The sequence below is a fragment of the Acomys russatus genome, chromosome 6 (assembly GCF_903995435.1).
Source record: "Acomys russatus chromosome 6, mAcoRus1.1, whole genome shotgun sequence".
NCBI classification, from domain to species: Eukaryota; Metazoa; Chordata; class Mammalia; order Rodentia; family Muridae; genus Acomys; species Acomys russatus.
Window position 1 is genome coordinate 38,090,304 of NC_067142.1, and position 19,703 is coordinate 38,110,006.

The window sequence follows — 19,703 nt, forward strand, 5'->3', positions numbered from 1 at the left end:
ACACACACACACACACACACCAGAGAGGGAGGGGAGAGCTTCCCCCCTTTGAAAGGACAGAATCATTTTGGAATCCGAAGTACATTTTAACTATTGTAGGAGAGTGAAAAAGTAACACGGAGCTTTTAACTCTCCACCAGTGACAGATGCCAGCTCACAAGCTTCAGCCATCAGTGGAAGGTAGAGAAGATGAAGTGGCTGAAACAGACGAGGAGTGAAGGGCAGTGAGGAGGGGGCAAGGTTCCTTTTGGGCTGACCTGGAGCCCTGAGGCTTCTAACAGCTGGGGAACCCATGTAGCAACTGTCATTCATCGGGTAGGTAGAGGGCATCCTTCCCTAATCTTGTCTGGAGGTGAATCAAAGCCCTGCCAATTTTTGATGTTAGGACTTTGTTGAGCAAAGGACTTTGGGGGGAAAAAACCACCTTTGGAGAGGGACACTTTGCTGAAAGAAAGACCCTTGGTGGAGCCAGTGAAAACTTCAGGATCTCATCTGTTGTAAACACTGTATTTGGAACTTCGAATTTTACTTGAAAAGATACAATTCTCCCTTTTCACGACCTCCTTAATCAGGGGGGACAGTGCAGCCCCTGAAGAGAGAGAAGTGTGCATTACACAGCTAGGGAGGGTCTTCTCCCACCTGAAAGAAGAATGCAGCCTCAGAAATCAATCTGCACCCCTGTGCTAGTAACCTTAGTTTCCGCCGGGTCATTTTGTGTTAGAAACAATCCCAAAATCAGTCTCTCTTGATTTATTGTGCCCTGGGGCAGAAGGAGTCTCCAGAAACCTTGAGCGTGGAGCTACAGCAGAGTTGATTTATATGAGGACATTACAACTTTTGAACATCTCCATGTGTTTGTATCTATGCACCTAATACGAGACCCCAGTTTTTACTTTACAATGTGTGAAAACAATATAGCTTAGACCCTCTTGCAACAAAGTCCATTTATGTGGCAATATTGTGTTTACTGTGGGAGCACCTGCCCTGCTGCCACCGTTATATCATTATACCGTTTGTTCAGAAGAATCCAAGCCCTCCCAATTTTTGATGTTAGGACTGTATTGAGCAAAAGACTTCACAAATGCCTTTGGAGTGAGGGTACTTTGCTGAAACCAAGACCCTTGGTGCAGCCAAGGTGGATCTCTCCAGAACCACAGCTTACCTCTACTCATGGTATCAGGCACAGGCAAGAATAAATGCCTACTCTTCCTTCCTCCCTGACCCAGCAGCTACTGAGCTTCAAGTTGAGATCCCAAGAATTGCCAACTTCAATGATGGCTAGGCTTTCTATTTGATGTTTTTGGTTGGGTGGGTTGGTGGGTGGCGTTGTTTGTTGGTTGGTTGGTTGGTTTGGTTTGGCTTTGAAGGAATATGTACTATGGAAAGGAAGAGCAACCCTGGGGGGGGGGGTCCCTTCCATCCATAAAAGAGTCTGTTTCTAAACATTCCCTCGAGTAGGATTCTTTTTCAAAATAATCTCCCCTTCTCTAGATTCTTCAGGAGAATCTCTTTAGACTGTATTTCTTCCTCTTTCATAGGGCTACAGAAGAAAACAGCATCCATCCTCTCCCTAGAAAACCATCTGGTTAATCTTCAGTTTTAGCACAAGCAAACAACAACAAAAAGAAAACAGAAAAGAAAGGTAGATTTTCTGAAAAGATTAACTGCATTCACAGTCACAATCTCTCCCTTCCTAAGAATAACTTGCAGTTATGAATGACCATACCAGGACCAATATGGTAACGTTTTAATCCAAGGAATCTGCAGGCACCTTACATGCATCCCAGAGGGGCTTCTTGGAGTACCAGAGTTAGATGACCTGAAGAACTGAGCCATCAACATGGCCAACAGGTTTTGGATGCAATTTAATAGCCAGCATGAAAAACAACAAAGTAGTAATTAAAGACAACACGAACTACTAGGTTTCTTTTCACATATTTTACAGCTAAGAACTTTATTTTAGAATGAATAGTAGCACTGAAACCTTTTTTTTTTTTTTTTTGCCTAAGATCTGAACATCTCTGAGTGGTCCAAGCCTGAGGGTCAGCTCTGGGCAGCAGTTACTGGCAAACTCTCTTTCACTGGCAGACAACGGGCCTCCTGGTGGCTGCTGTCTTGCAGGACAGGCAGAGAAGGTGTGAAAAGAACAATTCCTGGGAGATCTAGTATCTCTGGAGGCTGGGCTCTTACAGGGAAACACTACAGTGGATAAAATGAACACAGAGCAAGAATGATGAGTTTAAAGGCAGATTTGCCTGGGTGGTGTCAAAAGAAAAGAAGGAAAACTGGAAAGGGGGGGGGGATGAGGAGAAATGGTCTAAGGGAGGCATGTGTAATGCTCTGAGACCCGTGCCAGAATGATACAAAGTTTACACTGAAAGAACAGACAGATGATGGGAGAACCTCTTGCTGCAGGATGGCATTTCCCGGATGCATATGCTGCCCTACCTGGTACTGTATCCAGCTCCTTAAGTTGAAGATATAAATAAAATAAAGAATGCGCTTGGTGTTTGCCAGCAGCTTTCCTTGCACTGATAAGAAAGCAATGAGAGGGCTGGAGAGATGGCTCAGTGGTTAAGAGCACTGTCTGCTCTTCCAGAGGTCCTGAGTTCAATTCCCAGCAACCACATGGTTGCTTACAACCATCTATAATGAGATATGGTGCCCTCTTCTGGTGTACATGCAAACAGAACACTGGATACATAATAAATTAATAAATTTTTAAAAAAAGAAGAAAGAAGGAAAGAAAGAAAGGAAGAAAGAAAGAAAGAAATGGCAGAAGCAAAGCTAAGGAAAACCTGAATCTGCTCCTGCGACCTGGCAGCTACTTTCCTGTAATAGGAAAGCCATTATTTCCTTCTTCAACATATGCGTGTGGTCATGCAGCAAAGAGGAAGGAAGATAATGTGCATTTTATGGATGTTCTCTTGAATATGTATACTTAATATTAAATCACTGCTCAAATATTCATAACAGATAAGAATTCCAGATCAGGGCTTGATCTCCAAAACACAAGTTCAGTGTGACAGCACAGGTGGGAAGGCACCATCAAACGTAAAAATAGGAGTTGAACTGCTTCTGCTTTGATGGATCTTTCACATTGACTTGGCCATATGGACACTGAAAAAGAAAGACAATAAACTATTACGAAATTATTTAACACTCGTTGTGGGAAAGCACCTTTCTCGTGGTGGAAAGATGGGGCTGTTGGCAATATTTAGGTCACTTGAATGATCCCTGGGGCTAAAGAGCACAATGGGACGCTTGGGTGAGTGGCCCTAATTAGGATCCAGGAGCCATTTCCTAGGTCTATCCTTCTAACCTCAAAAATTTTACTATCAAGCCCCCATTCTTACAAAACCTGTGGCTGCTACAATTACACAAAGCTCTCATGCATTTCATTAGAAACAGTTCATGGCATAGGTAGGAGCATCCATAAAAGTGAAGACTGACTTTTAAAACACTGTCTACAGCTCCTAAGTACATCTGGTGCCTAGTCTTTAATTAGAACAGTCCCTAGAAGTAGGCTAGGGAAAGGAAATGGCATCTTCTTGCAGGAAAAACATACAAAGTGTTCTGTAAGCAGGTGTCATCTGCTTAGAATCTCAACCCAATAACAATGTACCTCAGAGGTGTGCATGTCGTCCCATAGAAAGAAAATCTGATTTGTTCTTTACTCGGAATAGAGGGAGGAATAAATAGGTCGTTCGCTTTGATCATTAAACACAGTCCTATATCTCTTGATGTAAGCATACTCACACCTACAGCACTAACTTTGGAGTAATCTAGTCTCACAGTTACTTTAAACACAGACTAGAAAAAAGCAGAGGAAGAAATGTGGAGAAGAGGGGGCGGGTAGGGGAGAGAGAGAGAGAGAGACAGACAGACAGACAGACAGACACAGAAAGATGGAGAGAGATAGGGGGTGGGGGAGAATATGACTAGAGGAAAGTACTGGAGCCCCAGTACTGGAGATCTGCATGCCTAGGGAAAGGGGATTGTGAAGCTGGGACTAGAACAGATGTGGAGGAAGAAGTCCTATCATTTGAAGGAGGTCTACCTCTCAACGCTGGCAAATTTGTTTCTTAATGTAGCAGTATTTCTAGGGTCTGGTCTGCAACATTTTTGTTTGTTTGTTTTCCTGCCCTCTGTGCTTACCTAGTGAATACAGCTTCTTTCAGACCTCATGAAAGCTTTCCCTGGCAGTAAAGAGCTCCCCTGAATTTCAAGTCTTAGCATTTGGAGGAGCTGATGCTTGCAGTGAAATGTTACAAAATTCCATTAACTTTAAAGGTCCTGTGTTGGTACTAACAGCTTCATTGTCCTTTGCTAAAACAGCTTGTGAAAAGCACACTCTAGGTCTTACTTAGCTTTTTTATTTGACTTGTTGTTCAAATAATAGGTATTTATGAAGTTACAGAAGCTCAGCAAACTGCTGGGGTAATTCGAGAATTGTTACTCACGTGTCTGCAGGCAGAACCACAGCAGGCACCTCTCTGCAAGTGGGCCAGCTTTGTGAAAACCACATAGCCAGTAGCTGGATCCACATAGCTTAGCTGGCCAGCCTGAAGAATAATGAAACAATGCATTAATCTTCGTTAATGTTCGTCATATCTCCCTAGTAATATTTGTAGTACAAAAGTACTGTAAAAAATATAAATAAATAAATAAAAGAACAACATTAAATTTCTTTCCCAGTAATTGAAGTGGCATTTGCAATTATGGAGCGAAAGCATTTCAACATTATATACCATCTAGCTGTATGTGATTAAAGAGGGAAACATACAGTTTGAGTAAAATGAGAAGTTGATGGAAAAACAAGAACTCCTCTGTACCCAATCACTATGTAGGCACTGCTCTGAGATTTTTTTCACTCCGCCTCTAGGTACCAAGCTTCATAACAGATGATTTAGATGAGTTTAAGAGCTTAAGAGACTGGAAATGAACTGCACTCAGAAGTCGCAGTTACAATTTCAGTACTTACAATATGCGGACAATGATTTAAACGCACAGAAAAGGTGCTAATCAAAGCCAAACAGCCCTCACAGAAAAGCATTGCCTTTCTATTGAAACTATTGAACACTTTCTATACCTTCATGATGTGTTGCACCACTGCGAACTCCACACTGTTCTCCTGTCCCCTCCCTCAGCAGTGTTGCTAGTTCTAGCCTTAACTGAAAACGTATTGTTTTGCCACATTAACACTCACTTGTTTAACAAGCTTGATCAAAAGCAGCTTCCATTATACCCCCTTCAAATGCCAGGGAAGCATTTTCAGCCTATATACAATTGTGATTTTATAAATAAAGCCTTAAGCTGGGAGTGGTGGTGCATGCCTGTAGTCCCAGCAGTTGGGAGGCAGAGGTAGGTGGATTTCTGTGAGTTCAAGGCCAGCCTGGTCTACAAAGAGAGTTCCAGGATAGCCAGGGCTGTTACACAGAGAAACTCTTGTCTTGAAAACCTAAAAGAAAGAAAGCAAGCCTCCAAAGCACTTTGTGTGATGTCATTTCTCCCATGGACTTGTATCACTTTAGTGCTGTTGCTCAGCCTCCAGACTTTATTGGGGAACTACCATGGGGTATTTATATAACACTTTCACCATTAAAAACAAAGTGTATCACTCTTGCATATAGACTTTGATTAAAACATGCATGAAGGCAGAAGGTCTTCTGGAATACATTCCCCGCCCCCCTTTTTTTTTAAATGAAACAGGGTCTCACTGTATGACCTTGCCTGGCCTGAAAGTCACTATGTAGTCTAGGCTGGTCACAAGATCACATAACCTGCCTGCTTTTGCCTCCTTTCTGTTGGAATGAAAGGCATGCACCAGTACTACCAGCTATGGCATACATTTTTAATTTTTTTTGAAACAGGGTTTTTCTGTGTCCTGGACTCACTTTGTAGACCAGGCTGGCCTCGAACTCACAGAGATCCACCTGACTCTGTCTCCACCACACCCCGCTGGCATACGTTTTAAAAATTAGACACAAACAACTCCAGCTGCTCAGTGTTGTTTTTAGTGACATCACTCATTAGGGCTGACCGTTAGGAGAACTCATTTTGATTCAAGTCTCAGTCCACTCTAAGGCATTCATACACTGATAGGTCAGGGCAGTAAGAATCCAGCAAGTCCCATGCTGGTCTCAGGCGCCTCCCAAATTGTTAGAATGACCCACTGTCAAGATCTCACTTCTTTTTTTTTTTCCCCCTCTTCTCCCCTCCCCACAAAAGTCAGGTTTGAAGATTTGGAGGGCAAATAAACAAAACACTGCCAAGTCTTTAGTAGTCTTCACCTTTCTCAGCTTCTGTGTGTTTTCTGGTGACAGCTGTCTGGCAACCTGGAAGCCTAACAGGTTGCTCCCGCGCATGTGCTCGCCAGTTCTCCATGTGGATGGTGCAGCTCAGAGCCTGCAGACTGCCTATACACACTCAAGTGTGTCCTCTTTAAATGAGCCTCAGATGTTGACGGCAATAAAGATGAGGCAAGTGTACTGACAGTTTGACTGGAGACCAAGATGTCCACTGATGCACAAGTGCAGCAGCAGCAGCAGGAAAAAGGTAAGAGGACTTTTGGGGGTTTGCTTGTGGTCTCCTGAACAGTCATCTAGCCTGTGAAACCCACATTGATGACAACGTTGTGAGTTCCCAGTGGAAGTAAGTCCCCTTTTCCCCCATGGTGACGGGACCAGTCATTGCATGCCACTGTTGTTTGCTCTAAAATTTATGAGGCTTCAAGCTTTTATGCACCATATCTGTATGGTGACTTGGTGGAAACAAACGGCATGTGCTGTATATGAAATAAGAGCAAAAGCAATAATGGTCCAGTGCTGCCAATAATCTCTTGGCGAATCTTTATTGACTTTCTGTACAGGAAAGGGTCAGGTAGTGGATTCTCAGGACTTTCTACTTTCAGGGGAGAGAGCGGCAACCTTAGGAAATGTTCAAGGTTTTCCTCTTCACCTCTGTGGCTCAAGCCAAACCAAAAACTACTCAGCAGTCTTATCAAGTACTAGCTAAACACAGAGCTTAATATACAGGTTTATTACAAATCGCTTTTTATATCATTATAGAACTTAACATATAAGCAATGCTATCTTCAAACTCTTGTGGGCTAAGATGTCAGGAAACTGAAGTGAGATAAGGTTAGATATTGGTGGTGACAAGCAACTGTCAAATCCATAAACCAGAAGAAAAGGTTAATGCCTAGGGGAAAAAAAAAAAATGCAAACTTGCCTGACTGCAATTTCCTCTGCTCACTTGGACTGGAGGCAAAGGATGAGAGGAAAGCGTCTGTCTTATGTTTTCATTATTAAAGTCACTGGATGGCAGACTGCTCAAGTTATCATTGCACAGGCAACATGTCTGTACAACATACTTTTCCTGTAATGCTCAGTTCTCCCACCGTTCCTTAACACCCCATTTCCCGACCCAATAAACTCACACTGGAGGGCGCGCGCACACACACACACACACACAAACCCCGGAGACAAGCTCTTGGCTGGGACACAGATCAGAAACCGAAGTCCTAATCTGAGGGAACCCAAAAGTGCGGTGTGATTTCTCGCACGACCCTCCCAGCGGACTTACAAAGGCCTACCCGCCCTAGGCCAGAGGTTCGCACCCCAGCCGGGGGACCGCCTGTAGGTCCGGGGGCCGGATACGCGCAGGCGCAGAGGCCGCGGGGCAAGCTGGAGCGGGCCTCACCGCGCAGGCGGCCCAGTGCAGCTCGGCGATGCGCCTCTCAGCCGCGGTTAACTCTTGGCTCGCCGGAAGCCTCGGCTCCCCTTCGGGCGTTCCCCGGGAGCCAGACGCGGAGCTGCAGCGTGTTCCCTTGGAAGCCAAGCGGAGGGTCGAGCTGAGCTGCGGTCGGAAGCTTTCGGCCCAAGGCGGTGGCCTCCCAAGCCTTACTCTTGCCAGCGCCAGGACCCCGCGGGCAGCCATGGCGTCGCCGCGGTGGGAGGCGGAGCTGGGGGAGGGGCGGGGCCAGGCCTAGGGGGCGGGGCGGAGAGGGGAGGCGGAGCACTGGTCAGGGAAGGAGGTCTGGGTCTCCAGCTTCCTCTACCTGCCCACTCTGCGGGGGGGAAAAAAAAGCACCTGAAGACTGGAAGAAGATGCCTTCTCGGTTCTTAAATTCTCTGATGTTTTTCTTCTAAAGTAGAGGGCGAGTGTTTTAATTTCGCGTCAGGCTAGATCATATTCAGCATCATCACACTTATTTAAAAAAAAAAAAGAAAGAAAGCACGTTCAGTCTGTATTTAGAAAAGGTTGCTTGTTTGCTGCTTACACGTGAGAGGAATAAAGCTGGAAGCACAAGCTTGGTGACTGAGTTCATTGTCACACTCTCGAATGAAAATCAAGGAAAAGCCTCACATAAGTTTCCACAAAATCAAATCTAAAATCCTGTCTGAAACAGTGACATCAAAACTACGAAGTTAATTAGAGGCAATTAGCATATGCATTTCATGTGTTCATTAAATTAACACCACCCTCAGGCCTGGACCCAACAGCCTGAATTTCAAGAGAAGGGGTGTTGTTGAGTGGTTTTGTTAGTGCTCTTCAGTATAAAGAATAAATGGCAGGAGTGGGTCCTTGACAACAAAACTGGGTTAGTTGGACAGAAGAAAGGTGTCTAATAGTGTCTTAAGTTGTTCAGTTTCTTTTTACAGTATGTACATTTACCATGCAACCCTGAAATCACAATTTGGTCTTCTTAATCACAGATTGAAACAACTCTATTGCCATATTGTAAATCTCAATGAATTAATAAATTGGAGTCCTGTGTTCAAAAATTCCTTTATATTGGAGTAATAAATTTGAGATTTGCAGTGTCCTGTGCTCTGCGAGACCCTAAGGGAACTGGAAGTGTGGGACCAAAGTAAATGCAACCAAAAAGAGTATCGTTAAACATGAGAAGCTAAGTGTAAGTCAGGTTCCCGCTTCGTCACTAACCAACAGCTCAAAATTAAATTTATCAGCTCAGATGTATTGCACCGAGATCTAAAACTGAGGCTCAAGATGCCAACAGCTCAAATGGTGGATAACACATTTTACGGAAATGGAAAAGACCAGGTTGACATAGAAGCTGCAAAGAGCCATCAAGTCTGTGAGGAGAAACCGTTACATGATCATTCTCATTCAGAAGAGAGAAGTGACTGAAAAATGGCTGAGCAACAGGAGATCTTTGTAGAAACATAATGGCTCCTCCTATTGACCGCGAAGTTTACACAAATGTACATCTGTGAAGACAGCAGAGAAGTATACGTACAGTATTCTAATATCACGTTTCTGGTTTTCATATCACAGTTCATGAAGGATGTAAGCATTGGAGGAAACTGGATGGAGGGAATATATAGGCCCTCTGTATGTTTACAACTCATGAACCCAAAATTATTTAAGATTCAGAACAGTAATAATTAGATTTTAAAAAATGGCTTTCCAGGTTACTGAACACACAGGAGCTTTCTTCATTGTCTCCTTCCTTCCCAGTTTTAGCAGTCACCTTGATGCAGGTATGGTGGCACATACCTGTAATCCTACTGTTCAGGCATGAAGATCATGAGTATGTGGCTAGCCTGGGCTACATACTGAGAGTTCCAGACATAACTGTTGTGGCCAGCCTGGCCTACAAACTGAGTCCCAGCCATAATAATATCCAGTCTAAGAAAAAGAAAGGCACACAAGCTGCGGCTGCTCTTTGTAGTGGTCACCTGCTATACTGCTGGCATTCTTACAGATGCAGCTTTAAAATATAATCAAAGTTGAAAATTTCTCACTACTAACAATTCCTAAGTCTTTGGGCAGCTTAATTATGGCATCATTTAGATACTGAGTAAATACCGGTCTACAAGTTTTATTTGATCTCCTGTCTCATATCAAATTACCTGTCCTTGTGTCTCCTGTTTTGAAAGGCCCCTGCTGGGACTGACTTTCAGCACATTCCTGTGTGTGTCCTTTTCTTTTTAGAGTCTCACCATCCACAGCAGCCAAAACTTTATGAGAGTGAGAACATCAAGTCCAACCTCAGACAAGGAGAAGGATCGCTATGGACGCATAGGTTTGAATACTTGGTCCCCAGGTGGTGGAACTATTTGGGAAAGACTAGGAGGTGTAGTCTTGTGGGAGGAGGTGTGCCACTAGAGGTGAGCTTTGAGGTTTAAGAAGTCCACTTCTTTCCTATTTCGCTTCCTCTTTCTCTCTGCTCCTCAAGCTTATGAATCAGATGTGAACTCCAAGCTACTCCTCCAGGATCTGCCTGCCTGCCTGCCTCCTGCTGTGCTCTGCACCATAATGACTATAGAATATAACTTTCTGAAATTGCGAGCCACCATATCAAATGTGTTCATTCATAAGATGCCTTGGCCATTGTGTTTTGTAATGGTTCTAGAAAAGTAGGTGAAATCTTTATTTTATTAGAAAGCTATTAAAGTTGGATTTTCAAGTAGCACAATAATAGGTAGATGCAGGCTTAGACTTTTCAAACCCTACTTTATTTAGGGTTCTTAAGCACTTCAATCTCACTTCTAACCCACCAACCAGAGGAAAGAGAGAAAGAACATTAATAGAGAAAAAGGATTTGTGGACCTGTTTAGATGTAGTTCCTTGGGCTAATTCTGCTCTGCATTATCAGGGTACCAGCAGTCCAGTCCAATAGCCAATACCAAACAGTAGTAGGAATCCATAGCAGTGGCACCATGCATCAGTCCACTGAATCAGCGTGAGCCAGCGGAAGCAGCCAGAGTCAACCAGAGTAGCACCAGAAGTTCTCTGGAACATTTCTCTCTGTGAAGTGAAGCCCAGGGAAGCCCAGCAAAGACCAGTGAAGGCCAGGGAAGAGGTTCACAGGGTAGCAGTGTAGCAATGCAAAAAGCATTGTCCCGCAGTCCGTAGTTACATTTATATTCCTTCTTACCATCACGTGCCGTCTCATGTGACTGCTCCCAGCCACACATCATAGGCCCTCTCCCAAGACATCGTCTAGAAAAACACCACGTGACACAACTGAGTCTTTGAAGAAACTAGAAACTTCCACTTCAGATAGATTTCATAACTCTTCCTCAAAATTTGGATGTTTATGGTGGCTTAAACATGTTCATCATGTTTAAAGGTAGGTTTCAGGGAAATGCATTCCCCTAGAATTCATTTATGTTAATTTTAAAATAGGGATGTTAGGACTTTGGGTTGCAAGGTTACACACACTCATATACATAAAGCTATACACACACATATATACATATCCACATGCATATACATACATGCATATGTATGTATGTACATACATGCATACATACACCATAAAACTTAGTCTGATTAGAAGAAAAGCACTACTTTTATTCTATCTTGAAAGATAACTGGATTTAGCATTTGATGAACTGACCAAAGCTTGGCTTTCTCCATTTTCTACCTCAGTGCTAATTCACTTTCTACAGTCTGGTTGAAAACACATTGTGGGTGTCACAGATTCTCATTCTTGTCTTTTAAAGAAAAACAGATCTTGCAATGAAGCTTGGGAGAAGCTTCCTGCCTCGTAGCAGTCACAGCAGTGTGAGAAATAAATATCCTTGCTTTGGGTTTCCATAATGTCTTTCAAATGGTTTTCCTTATTAGTTATTCCTTCCCATGTCCCCTCTTGTATCCTCCTCTCTCATCCCTGTCCCTATTTTATATGACAGGAATCTAAATAGAATCACCAAGTAGCAGGGAGAGCAATAACCCAACTAGACATCTTATGCTACCAAATAAAAACTCCAGTGCCACGCACGCATGGATTGCATCTTGTTGGACAGTTGTCAAAGGGGGTGCTATGAAACCCTCCAAACATTACAGGCTACTTATAGGGCTATTGGTCACTCTCCTGATGGTAAGGTCCCTTTGCTGAAGATGAAACTCAGCTTCACCCCCACTAACTGGTGTTCATAGTACTGAAGAGTACTCTGCACACTACCATAGGAGAACGATAAGCATCAGTGTGTCTAAGGTACAAGCCCTGCAACATACAACAGCAACCTGCCTGCAAGATGTACTGGTACAAGAGTAGCAGAGAAGTTATGGGAGAAACCAACCACTCTCTGATTGAATTTAAGGCAAACTCCATGAGATGGAACCCATCCCTGACGCCGCTAAAGTGGTCCAAGCCCTGAAACTACATAGATCATAACATTAGGGGTAGGGAGGAACATTGTACTATTATTTTCCTAAAGGAGCATAATAATAAAATGCCTACTAATAAAGTACTGCTATCCCTGTAGATCAGTGCTTTGCTTAACCCACACAGGGGAGCTTCTTCTTGCAGTGGTTAGAAATTTACACAGAGGCCCACAACTGGACACCGTGAAGAGAGTGAGAGACTTTGCAACACCCAACCCTAAAAGGGATGTCTTTATCAAACCTCTTCCATCACGACTCGAGGATTGCAAGGCAGTGGTGGCACATGCCTTTTAATCTCATCACTCAGGAGGTAAAGCAAACAGATCTCTGAGTTTGAGGACAGCCTGGTCTACAGAGTGAATTCCAGGATGGAATAGAGAAACCCTGCCTCAAAAAACAAAAACATAAACATAAACAAACAAACAAAAAACCCAAAATGACTCAAGAATATGCAGAAGTGGAGGCAGAAGGATTGTATAAGCCAGATAAAAAGGATTGCTCCAAGGAAGCAGTGTCTTTCAGACACAACAGACTGATGCACATGTGAACTCACAGAGACTATGTCAGCATGCACAAGGCTGACACAGGTTCAGGCCAGATGGAATCCGGAACTGAGACGGGAAAGGAGACATGGGATCCCATCCCCTAACCAAGAAGCTATCTGCAACTGATACTTGTTGTCAAAGGGAAAACCTGGTTTTTCTTTTGCTTTGTAGAGTCACTGGGTATATCAACCATACTCCAGGGTATACTTCATGTCCAGGAGTAGTTGATCAGTACAAAATGGACTCAATGGTATTTTTGTGGACTTTTTCTTTTGTTTCGGATTTTTCTCAAAAAAGATCTCATTAGACTTTAACCTGTCTGTTTGGATTTTTGTTTTTGTGTGTGGGGGTTTTGTTTCTTGTGCTTTTGTTTTGAGAGAGAAAAGGGAGCATAAAGTTGTGTAGACAGGGAGGTAGAGAGGAGTTGGGAAACATTATATGTTATATATTATATATATGTATATATATACATATATATATATATATATATATATATATATATATATATATATATATATATATATATAATCCTTGCTTCATAAAAAGATCACTGGGCCTCCAAGTATAGAGAGTGAGGCAGTTTACAACTTTTCAAAGTCTGGCATCAGCCCAGAAGGGCAGGAGTGCAGAGGACAGGGACAGCTTTAAACCACAACAAAAGCAAAGCCCTTTCCTTCCTCACCTCTCTGGCCCACTCAGATGGGACAGTCTTGCTGGTCATCTATGTCCTGCCCTCCCTCCTTTCACTTAACTTTGACTTTTTCCTCAGGAAAACACTCCACTTGGGCTTCATCTCTACGTTTCACACCTTCTGGTTTTTAGGGTTATCAGATATGTGACCTTGTAGGCAAGCTAGGCTATTAGTACTTTTGTATTCTACACTTTTACTTTTCGAGGGTGGAAAGTTTAGCAGAGTTTGGGTGGGTAAGATGTAGTGAGACCATCAGACTTCAGTAAGAGTCTAACTTTTTTTGGCTTGAGGCACCTCTGAAAATGGACCACTGGATTTTATTTCTTACAATCAGCAACATGTTCATTCTTGATTCAGTCTTATAAAAGCAGGTGACACTTAATTCAAGCAGGGTTAATCTGCACTTGTCTGTGAACAACCCACCCATCCCTGTCTCAAAATGGACTTTATTAATGTTGAGGGCACAATTAACAAATAACTACTATAGTGTGGTTTCTGAAAGCAAAATAAATTAATCTGTCCACCCAGAGATTTTAGTGTTTAAATTTTCATGTAAAAAGTATGTAGTTTACTACGAATAAAGTTTATATGCAAAATAACATATCAGGCCAGCCTGGACTACAGATCAAGTTCTAGGACAGCCAGAGCTGTTACACAGAGAAACCCTGTCTTGAAAAACCAAGTAACTACGATCAATTCTCAAATTCATATGGAGAAATAAAAAACCCAGAATAGCAAAAACAATCCTATACAATAAAAGATCCTCCAAAGGAATCTCCATACCTGATTTCAAGCTGTACTACAGAGCAACAGTAATAAAAACAGCATGGTACTGGCAAAGCAATAGGCTGGTGGATCAATGGAATCGAATTGAAGACCCAGAGATGAATCCACACACATTTGCTCACTTGATTTTTGACAAAGAAGCCAAATCTACTCAATGGAAAAATGATAGCATCTTCAACAAATGGTGCTGGTCTAACTGGATGTCTACATGTAGAAAAATGCAATTAGACTCTTATTTGTCACCATGCACAAAACTCAAGTCCAAGTGGATTAAAGACCTCAACTTAAAACCAGAGACATTAATTCAGTTAGAGGAAAAAGTGGGGAAGAGCCTGGGACACATAGGCACAGGAAACAACTTCCTGAACAGTACACCAACAGCCCAGGCCTTAATGTCAACAGTTAATAAATGGGACCTCATGAGGCTGAGAAGTTTCTGTAAGGCAGGAGACACTGTCAGTAGAACTAAGCGACAGCCTACAGACTGGGAAAAGATCTTCACCAACCCTTCATCTGACAAAGGTTTAATATCCAAAATATATAAAGAACTCAAGAAATTAAACACCACCAAACCAAATAACCCAATTGCGAAATGGGGCTTGGAACTTAACAGAGAATTCTCAGCTGAGGAATATCAACTGGCCGAGAAACACTTAAAGAAATGCTCGTCCTCGTTAGTCATCAGAGAAATGCAAATCAAAACGACACTGAGATTCCATCTTACACCTTTCAGAATGGCTAAGATCAAAAACTCAAATGACACCACATGCTGGCGAGGATGTGGAGAAAGAGGAACACTCCTTCATTGCTGGTGGGAATGCAAACTAGTACAACCACTTTGGAAAGCTATCTGGTGCTTTCTCAGAAAAATGGGAATAGGGCTTCCTCAAGACCCAGCTATCCCACTCCTTGGAATATACCCAGAAAATGCCCTATCACACAACAGGGACATATGCTCAACCATGTTCATAGCTGCTTTATACATAATAGCCAGAACATGGAAACAGCCTACATGTCCCTCAGTAGAAGAATGGACTAAGAAACTGTGGTACATTTACACTATGAAATACTACTAAGCTATTAAAAACAAGGAATTCCTGAAATTTGTGGACAAATGGATTGATCTAGAAATTATTATAATGAGTGAGTTCACCCAGAAGCAAAAAGAGACAAATGGTATATACTCACTTATATCAAAACACTAGTCCAAGGGATATGTATCATGAAAAACTTTACTTACCAAGAAAGTGGGTCAGAGGAGAGAACATCCTATTGAGACTTTAGGTGAGAGTAACATGGAAGAATAAGGAAATAGTAGGACCCACAGGGTCCTGGAAACCTACAAGAAGAACTTTATGACAGGCAGATCTGGGTCCTGGGGTCCTCCTCAAACTAAGGCACCAGCCAAGGAGAATATAGGCAGTAAGCTTCGAACCCCTACCAAGACCTAGCCGACGACCATGATATTCTCCACCGTTGAGTGGAGAGTGAGATCTGACTCTCACATGAACTCTGGTGCCCTTTTCTGACCACGTCCCCTGGATGGGGAGACCTGGCGGCACTCAGGGGAAGGATAGCTAGTTACCAAGAAGAGACTCGATATTCTAAGAGCATATATAGGGGGAGGAGGTCTCCCTCAATCACAGACATAGGGAAGGGGAGAAGGGGGGAAGTGGGAGGGAGAGAAGAATGGGAGGAAACAGGGGAAGGGCTAACAATCGAGATGTAATATGAATAAATTAATAAAATGGAAAAAAGAAAAACCAAGTAACAACAACAACAACAACAACAACAACAATAATAATAATAATAATAATAATAATAATAATAATAAATTGTTTCTTTGGTTCACCCTGGTTGTCCTTCCTTGACACCTCACAATTATACATGCCCTTTTAGTTTTTTGCATTGTATCCTCAAAATACTACAAAGAATAGAGAACATGTCTTTTCCATCTTTTCATCTCTGCATGCTTTTGTGCATATAATACTATGAAACACAGAAATGATTAGAAAACTTGTAACTGCATAAATACATCATTGTTTGTCTTTCTCCTACACCCTTGTCAGAAATGCCACCTGGAGTTGTGTCTATATATGATATTACATGTTTGTACAAATACATATTACTTGTAAATAAATGTTATTTTAAAACCAGAGTAAAATGATAGACTAAATCCGAAATCTTAATAAATAGGCAGGTTATTTTTAGTGACCGTGCACATGCATACCTTAATGTGGATCTGCTGTGAGGCCCTAAATTGCTGCCTCCTCAAGAGATTTTTTTTTTAATTGTGAATTTATTGAACTGTGAGTGGACAGTTAGTGCTGGGGCCACAGAGCCAACAACACACTTCTTGTCCACATACTGCCTCTTATTTTCATTTATTTTGGATGCTGATTCATATGCTCGGCGTTTTTCAAAAAGCTGGACGGTGCGTTATGACACGTCATCCTACATGCAGATGCGTCTTCACTGTCAGTTCCTATGAGTGAGAGCAAATGCTACATGTCCCTGCGGTTGCCTGTGGGGGACCTTTTATCTTTTTTTTCTTTTTTCTCATGTAAGCAGACATTGAGTAGTACACACTGTTTCACAGAACTGGTCTTAGAAAATCCTTCAGGGAATTTCAACTCTTTCTATTTGCAAGCTCTACTGACTTCCCAGTGGCCGCTACTCCACCAGCATATCCCATGACTGGAGCACTGCTGTGCTTGACTCTCATCCTTCTGTTGGCTTCTTGTTATCCTGGGACAAGTGTAGATGGGCCACATAACACAAAGGAATCTAACCATTTCGCCTCCCTGTCTCCTCCTCTCACTTGATTGTCGTAACTAAGAGCAGTCTAGCATCTGACCCCATTGCCTGCTTCAAGTCTCTCAAACGACTTGACTGGTCAATTCAGTACACTCATGTGGTACCTATGACTAGAGATGCTGAACTCTTTTTGTTTGTTTTGTTTTGTTTTTGTTTTTCGAGACAGGGTTTCTCTGTGTAGTCTTGGCTGTCCTGGACTCACTTTGTAGTCCAGGCTGGCCTCGAACTCACAGCGATCCACCTGCCTCTGCCTCCGGAGTGCTGGGATTAAAAGCGTGCGCCGCCGCCACCCAGGGACAAGATCCTGAACTCTTTACACACGCTCCCATCCGGATCATCACCAGGCGCTGCCAATTTTGTTTGCATGACATCTTTACACTTGTATTTCCTCAGGACCCAGTCTGTGCCTGCTCTGGTAGCTTCTCTGAGAGCTCACTTTGTTGATGGTTTCCAGCCTTTTCTGCAGCATGCTCCCTCAGTGCTCCCCTAATAGCTAAAGCACAGCTACATTTGCACTCTCTTCTTATATTGTTTTGTTTATGAGATTTTTCTTTTCCTGCCCCTTTAACTGTTGGGCCTTTAATGGTAAAGATGGTCTTAACTTATTTATTTGCTTGTTTGTTTTTAATCTGTAGTGGCACACACACATATAAGAAATGCTGAAAAAGAGTGGGATAGATTGAAGAACAACCTGGCCTAGTGAACGGAAGAGTAAATAACAGTGACGTCCAGTGGCAAATCATATCATCAAGGCGTGGTGTGGCTGTGTTTTCTCCTGATATGTTACAGTTAAGAAGTCAGCTTTGGGCTTGCCCAACACATCAGCTTTTCTTGGGCTATTGCTCTGAGACATAGTATACTAAAATAATGAAGTAGCTGTGATTTTATTTGGCAATCTCTTTAGTAAGTTTCCTTGAAACAGTCATTGAATTAATGGAGAGTGCAGTGTGTTGCTGCATTCCAGATGAAGTAAGTACGTGTTGACAGTGACGCGAAGAAGCCCTGTTAACCCTGGACAATCATTCCAATTATAAACCCCATGCACACAGTCACTGTCACATGGCCTATCCACACTAATTACTTCTAGCCCTTTCGGTATGCAAGCATTCGAAATGAAACCCACCACTGGGTCTATTCAGTAGGAAAAGTGGAATCTCCCAAAAGAGCATTGCTAAATTAAAAAAAAAAAAAAAAATATATATATATATATATATATATATAAATATAAAACAATCGTTTTATTAAAAGACATGGATTTGATTAGTGCTTTTAAAGTGTGTGGATAGTACAGTCTTACAGGCTTTCCCGCATAACAACACATTTTGTAAGAGGCGTCTTGGGCTAAGTCCGTAAACGCAGCATACAAATCAGAGAGCTTTCCCTGCACTCTCGCTGCTGCCTGAGGGGGAGAGCATGGCCACTGTTCCATGACTGGAATGAAAGGCACATTGAGTTTCAGGTCAAATATCCATGACATTGACATATACGACTGGCCTACTGAGTATGATACATGCTAATATCTTCCCAGTGGTGGGTAGGCATGATACGCCTCAGTGAACAGCACAGCACGTGCAACCCCTTTAGGTTTTCCACAGGTGTAAAGCTGACGCAGCTTCCAAAGCTGTGCAGTGTGAGTCCAGTTCTGCAGTTAGGTTATAATTTAGGCATCCTTGTCTCCCATCTAAGTACATCCCAGGCCTGAGCCTGCTTAGCTTCCCAGGGCTGACGAGATCCGGTGTGTTCAGGTGGTATGGCTGTAGACAGTATGGTCATATTTTGTATAATTTATTCAAGATGAAGTCCACATTAGTTACACTGTCTGATCATATTTCACTCACTTATTTACTTTAAAAGATTTATATATTTTAATGTCATGTGTATGAGTGGTGTTTTACTGTACATATGTATGTGTGCCATGTGTGTGCTTGAAGAGGGCATCAGACTCCCTGGACCTGGAGTTACAGACAGTTGTGAATGGCCATCAGGGTGCTGAGAACTGAACTCAGATTCTCTGCAAGAGCAGTGGGTGCTCTTAACCACCGAGTTATCTCTCCAGCCTCTCTTTATTTATTTTGAGACAAAGTCTCCCTCTTGTAGTGACCTTGAACTCTCAATATAGTTAGAAATGACCTTGAACACTTGTCTCCACCTCCCAAGCTAGGATTACAGGCAAGTATCACCATATTAGATTTAATGCAGTACTAGAGGTCAGACCCAGAGCTTTATGTATCCAGGCAAGCCCTGTACCATCATCCCCAGCTCCAATGATATTTCATTATGGTACACTTTGGGCAGCATCCTTATGAACTAAATTGTTTCCATTACTTTATGGGACCAATAACAAAAGAAAACCCAGAGCTTTATGACTGATGGGCCATTATAAAGTATGCGCTGTATCTACCCCATGAGTTCTGAAACTGTGGACTATTTTAATGTAGTCGTGTAATGTCATCTACCAGATCTAAATTCCATAGTTGATAGTGAGGGTATGTACACTCTGCCTACAATTTTATTCTGTACTTAAGGACAGTGAATAAGTTGTATGTGGTGGCGCATGCCCTTAATTCCCTTCACTCTGAGGCAGAGGCCGGCAAACGTCTCTAGCCTGGTCTACATAGTGAAGCACTGGCCAGTCAAGGCTGCAAAGTGAGACTCTGTCTCAAAAAACAAACAAACAAACAAATGCAGTGATGAAGCCATAAGCCCAAGAGTAAATAAAT

General features: G+C 42.5%; 1 protein-coding gene across 1 annotated transcript; it reads right to left on the reverse strand.

Moving 5' to 3' along the window:
• Nucleotides 1-3,013: 3,013 nt before the first annotated feature.
• Nucleotides 3,014-7,941, reverse strand: C6H1orf53 (chromosome 6 C1orf53 homolog). Its single transcript, XM_051147514.1, has 3 exons — nucleotides 7,705-7,941; nucleotides 4,464-4,565; nucleotides 3,014-3,120 (listed from the first exon to the last, which is right to left on the reverse strand). The coding sequence occupies exons 1-3, from the start codon at nucleotides 7,939-7,941 to the stop codon at nucleotides 3,049-3,051; spliced, it is 411 nt and encodes a 136-aa protein (XP_051003471.1). The 3' UTR covers nucleotides 3,014-3,048.
• Between the last annotated feature and the right edge of the window lie 11,762 nt (nucleotides 7,942-19,703).

Bases quoted from the DNA above. Each gene is read 5' to 3' on its own strand.
- C6H1orf53 (XM_051147514.1), bottom strand. From the start codon at position 7,941: ATGGCTGCCCGCGGGGTCCTGGCGCTGGCAAGAGTAAGGCTTGGGAGG. The intron at 4,566-7,704 runs GTGAGGCCCGCT...ATTATTCTTCAG, and splicing joins TGCACTGGGCCGCCTGCGCG to GCTGGCCAGCTAAGCTATGT. The intron at 3,121-4,463 runs GTGAGTAACAAT...TTTCTTTTTCAG, and splicing joins GTGGTTCTGCCTGCAGACAC to TGTCCATATGGCCAAGTCAA.